The sequence below is a fragment of the Mangifera indica genome, chromosome 1 (assembly GCF_011075055.1).
Source record: "Mangifera indica cultivar Alphonso chromosome 1, CATAS_Mindica_2.1, whole genome shotgun sequence".
Taxonomy (NCBI): domain Eukaryota; kingdom Viridiplantae; phylum Streptophyta; class Magnoliopsida; order Sapindales; family Anacardiaceae; genus Mangifera; species Mangifera indica.
Window position 1 is genome coordinate 21643476 of NC_058137.1, and position 6134 is coordinate 21649609.

At 30.8% G+C, this 6134-nt stretch overlaps 1 protein-coding gene across 1 annotated transcript; it reads left to right on the top strand.

The window, feature by feature from the left end:
• Nucleotides 1–3671: 3671 nt before the first annotated feature.
• On the top strand, nucleotides 3672–5803 carry LOC123193396 (aluminum-activated malate transporter 8-like). The gene is made up of 5 exons (XM_044606368.1): nucleotides 3672–4231; nucleotides 4322–4594; nucleotides 4672–4793; nucleotides 4878–5024; nucleotides 5146–5803. Exons 1-5 carry the CDS (start codon nucleotides 3805–3807, stop codon nucleotides 5713–5715), a joined length of 1539 nt encoding a protein of 512 aa, XP_044462303.1. The 5' UTR covers nucleotides 3672–3804; the 3' UTR covers nucleotides 5716–5803.
• The last annotated feature ends 331 nt before the right edge of the window (nucleotides 5804–6134 follow it).

Below are 6134 nucleotides of genomic sequence, written 5' to 3' on the forward strand. Positions count from 1 at the left end.
TTGACAACAAAATTTGGCTACAAAATGAAAAGCATTTGTTAGAAAATTAAAGAAAGTTGCCATTGACATTGTTAGGTAAGTTTCTTCACTTTCAATCTATATTTATATTTATATATGGATACAATGAAAGAATCATATTAATAATCACGTTAGATCCTACTAGATCACTAGTGATTGCTGACTTTGCATATTATCTAATGTTTTATAAAAAATTACATCAATTTTTTAATTAGTTCGTAATAATTATAATAAATCAAATAAATGTTCAAAGTAAATGTATAACATATATGTTCCTTTCTTTTAAGAATGAATGAATAAATATTAACAGACAAAAAATTCAATAAAACTATTTTTTATTAAAACTTGTAAAATTTTGCCTTTCAATATTAATGAATGAGAGACTCAAGGGTTAACAAAACCAGTAAAGTATTAGAACTTTCAAGGTTTTAAACCTCTGTCACGTTTGTGAAATCTTGACTTATCTGGTATAGTGATTGTAAGTTCGATCACTATCCTCTAACAAATACGGATAGAATTCCCGATTATCAAAAAAACATATATTAATAAATGAAAAAAAAAAAAAAACGTTGGTGTACATGCTTTTTTATGTACATATACACACACAGTTGCTCCCTTCTATACTACTGTAATATTTTTTCAATGATAATTTATGTATAGATTTTAAAAGACAATTTAATAAATTTCAGGATGAGAAGAGTCACCATAAGAAGAATTGCCTTCTTCCACACGACCTCTCACCATGTTCTTAAATCAAAGCATATTCATTCAACCTTCAATGCTCCCCACATTGCGAGTCCATTGGTAGAGTCACCATAAGAAGAATTGCCTTCTTCCACACGACCTCTCACCATGTTCTTAAATCCAAGCATATTCATTCAACCTTCAATGCTCTCCACATTGCGAGTCCATTGGCTTGTCCAAGATTTTTGTCAGAGCATATCAGTTTTTCTCTGAAGAATGACTGTCTTTTTTGTCTTTTATAGTATATATATGTGTGTGTGTGTGTGTGTTTGAATGAGTAGGTATTTATAAATATCCAAGATCGAACATCGCAGTCTTTGCTAAATTCAAGGAAAATGAAGATTAGATTAAATAATAATCAAAAGCGAAAAAGGAAGTATGGAGAGGGTTGTAATAATATGAATGGCCATAAGCCATAGTCATCTCCACATCTTTGAGTTGTTGTCCACTGTCATCCTGCCATTATGATCCAATTTACTCTTAAATCGGTTCTTACTTTATTTATTTATTTATTTTTAACTTTCAAATTTTTTTTTTTAATATTTTTGCCTGATAAGGACGACATGCATACACTAAGTTTTGTTGGGCGTTCTTAGCTTATTATTTTAATTACCTTGGTAGAATATTCTTTGGTCAAGGATCCGAATAATCAGAAGCTTCAACATCATCAATAGAGGAATCCAATGAAAAAGAGATAAATTATCTTGAAATATAATCAAACTGACTTAAAAATAAATAAATATATGTGGAATATTATATAATGGTAAATATTATACCATTTCATAATCATTAATATGTTATTTACACATGCATGCTTAACTGGTAACTGGTAACTGGTAAGGAGAAGTGATGGGTTAGGCCAAAACCCACATAGAATTGTAACTAAGAGACATAGAGATAACATATAAACCCTAGGAGAATCACACTTCAAAAATTAGTTATTGAGATTGAAAGTCTAAAACCATATAAACTTCACACTAGAAACTCATATTTTCTAATATAAAATCTAAATTTTATATCTTATACTTGGAATCCTAACAATTACATAATAGTCTATAATAATGAACAATTTCTTCTAAAACCATTTAGTATTGTTTTTAGATGAACTAATGTGAAACTATAACTAGCCAGATTTATTGATATTATCTATTAAAGGATTATTAATTAGGGTACACACTCTTGAGACTTTTGCAATGGGAGGACAAAAATTACAAATCCTTCATTTAAGGGACAATAACAACTACTTAGTGTTAGATTTAACTTTATATAAGGGTAAGGACGTGGGTAAACAAATTTAAATTATTTTTTATCAAAACAAATATTAATAATTAAATTATTTAAATATTCTTAAATAAAATTAATATTATCAAAATTATCAAATTGAAAAACAAAAAAATTACAAGTTTTTGAAAAGAACTTTAAAAGATATTATTATTTTCCTTTCTTGTTTTAAAATTTCTAATTGTTATTTTTTTTCCCCTTTCCCTTTGAGAAAAATTGATTCTAGTCTTTTTTTTTAATTTTTTTTAAACATATGTTAAAATTTGAATTGAAGAACTAAAATAACTTGAAAAAAGATCTAGGGATTTAAGTTATTTTGTCATTTTTGTTAAAATTAACAGTATCAGGTTTCCTGTAATAGAATCATTTGTAACTTCTATCCTCCCATTGAAAATTTTTGAAAACTTTGCCTCATGATTGATAATATCCCTTCTATTAAAAATAAATCAGTTTCAATCCAAATGAAAATTAAAACATAATTAATCTCAATATAAATTCAATAACTGTCAATATATCTGTAGATTGATATGAACTAAAAACTCAAGAATTAATAGTGTCAAAACTTTAAACAAAAAATTTAAATTAAATCAAGTAATTTATACATATTTGTACAAATTAATTCAACCAAAATTGACCTATTATTTTTTCAACTTATGTGTAAAGAAAATTTACCCTTTTCCTTCTTTCAAAGGGCATCAAGTATCAGCAGATTCTTTGTTCAGAAATGAACCATATAATTTAAACCTTTAGCTTCATCTTTCTTCCACTTTCTGATAAATAAAACTGTCTGCTACCCAATTCTATGATTAAAAAAAAAATCTTTTACTTATTAATTATGCGAGTTAATTCACAATTAACATAACATTAATCTCAATCTTTTAAGCATCACAAGTGGGATACAGAACACATTTTAAACTTTACAGTAATCAGTTAATTAATAGCTATAAATCACCATCACATTTGTTAATTTCCCACGTACTTAATTTAAATCATTCATTCTGCGAAAACATATACATCTACATATAAAAGATCTACATAACAATGTTGATAAAATAAAATATATATGACTGTTCATATTGTAGATCCACAAGTAAGCGAAGACAAAAATGCTCTAAAAGCCAATTTGAAATGCTTGCCAGTAGTCATTCAGTTGAAACCAGCGCTGCCAACTTGTGCTATATATAAGTTTCCATGTATAAGATTATTGGTATTTTAGGCAAAATAAAGAAAATGACTCCAAAAGGCCTATATATGGAAGCCTATGAGCAATTTCGTTCTAGTGCACATTTTGTTGAAGCCAGTAATGCACAAATAACTAGTGCTAGGTGAATTTGAGCTTCTGGGCTCTGTGAACTTTTGTGGATCGAAACAATTTTTGGTACATTTTTTGCTTCTTTTAAATTTTGACAAGTGCAGTGCTGAATCTGAACCATTTTAATTGAAATGTGGGCTGCTTCTTCTAGCAATAGAAACAAAGGAAGAAAAAAAAAGAGAGAAAATCTTTAACTTCTCATCCATCAGAATGACAACACACATGTATGATCCATCAAAATATATATATGTTCTTTTGAGTTTCACCCTTATAAATACAGGCCATCCTTCACATTTTTACTTGCATTCATTCATTTCATCTTCTCCTTTCTCTCACACTCTCAATCTAATTCCAAGCTCATCACTTAGAACAAAGAAAAGCTAAACTACCTCTAAAGTTTAGCCTATTTCTTCATTCAAAGTTGCACCGCGATCGATAGGTTTTTAGCTATGGAGACTTGTCTAACAACTCAAACAAGATCGGGGCTTTTCGCAAGAGCATGGAGCTGGCTTAAGGTCTTGCCTTGTAGCTTCAGGGCTAACGTTATTGAGCTTGCAAAGAGCATCACAGAAGTTGGAAAAAAAGACCCAAGACGAATCATTCACTCTCTTAAAGTGGGACTTGCTCTCTCAATTGTCTCTCTATTATACTATGCTCGGCCTCTCTACGACGGCTTCGGAGTCGCTGGAATGTGGGCTGTTCTCACTGTAGTTGTTGTTTTCGAGTTCACTGTAGGTGGAACCCTAAGCCGATGTCTTAATAGAGGCTTTGCAACATTATCAGCTGGAGCTCTCGGGGTCGGAGCCCAACACTTGGCAAGCCTCTCCGGAGAGAAAGGAGAACCCATCGTTCTTGGAATCCTCGTCTTCTTACTAGGTATTCTACGTTTACCCACAAACGTCGTCACAATGATCATAGCAAAATATTATCATTTCATTAATTACGTTTGGTTTTTTGTTGGTGCAGCTGCGGCATCTACGTTCATTCGATTCTTTCCAAGGATCAAGGCGAGATATGATTATGGAGTGTCGATATTTATACTAACATTCAGCTTGGTGGTTGTTTCTGGGTGTCGAGTTGATGAACTTTTGGTGTTGGCTCATCAAAGATTGACGACAATTTTAATGGGAGGGGCAACTTGTATAGTTGTATCTTTGTTTGTGTGCCCAGTTTGGGCTGGTGAAGATTTTCACAAACTTATTGTTTCCAATTTAGAAAAGCTTGGAAGCTACCTTGAAGGTATTAATTATATTTATATTCTTCAATTGTTTTTTTTTTAATTTTATTTAAGTGGCTAATTAATTAAGTACTAACAGGATTTGGAGGTGAATATTTTCAAGATTTAGAGAGTTATGAAGAAGTTGTGTCTAGTAAGGACAAATCCTTTCTTCAAGAATACAGAAGTGTTCTCACTTCAAAGAATACGGAGGACTCTTTGGTGAGTATATCTTCAAAATTCACAATTTTATTTTAACAAATTATGTTGTCACCAATATGATTGTCATAATTAATCAAATTGCAGGCGAATTTAGCAACATGGGAACCTGGACATGGCCGTTTCAGGCTTCGTCATCCATGGAAACAATACCTGAAGATCGGAGGTCTTGCTAGGCAATGTGCTTATCAGATTGAAGCTCTTAATGGTTTCATCATCAACTCCGATTTCCAAGTATTACATTTTACTTCGTTTCTTTTGAATTATGTAAAGTCTAGCAATATGATTAATTAATTACTTTTAATTCACGCGGTTCATTAATTAATAATTATTTACTGTTAATGCGTTCCTGCAGATTCCACCAGCATTCCAAAGTGAAATTCAAGAATTTTGCAGAAAGACGAGTTCAGAATCCAGCAAAGCACTGAAAGCATTAGCTTCATCAATCAAAAACATGGCGGATCCATCGGTGTCAATCCCTTTTGTGGAAGCCTCGAAAAATGCTGTAAAAGATTTCAAAATAACCTTCAAAGCTGCAACATTAAGCACGAACGATATCGTAGATCTCCAAGCGATAGTTCCAGCTGCAACAGTGGCTTCAATGCTCATCGAAATCGTGAAAACCGTCGAAAAAATTTCTGATTCGGTGAATGAACTCGCAAGTTCGGCTAATTTCAAGACTGTGGAAGCAACAGTTTCTCCAGAGTTGAAGGTGCAGCCTCATAATTTGCTGCATAGAGGAAGTGTGCAGCCTGTTTTAGATGGAGAAATCAGTAATCATGTGGCTATAGACATCGAGAAGGTGTTGGATTCTCCAGAAATATGTAAAGAAAGTGATGATGGAAAGCATTCTAGTGGCAACAAAAAATGGAGAAAGAGTTGCATATTTGTAAATATATTTTTTAATAGGAGGAATGAGGGCTAGGGTTAGTTTGAAAGGGAAGAATATTATTAACAAAACCTTCCCATTTTGGTGTTTAATTGTTTTTTCTACTGCAATATGCGTTATTAAATAACAATATTATGCGTACCTATTTTAAGTATATAAATATATATATATATATATATATATATATATATATATATATATATATATATATATATATTTATTTATTTATTTATATTTATATGTATTATTATATAATTAGATATTATTTTATCTTTAACTAACATATAAGTATGTATCTATTTGTATACCTAAAATAGATACACATAAATTTACCATTAGTAAAATGGCAAAAGGAAAAGGAAGTGTTTTTTGCTACTTTGAGATCCTTTTTGATATGATGATTTATTGTGTTTTTACATTAATTTCATTTTCTTGGGATAGTTTAAATGATAATG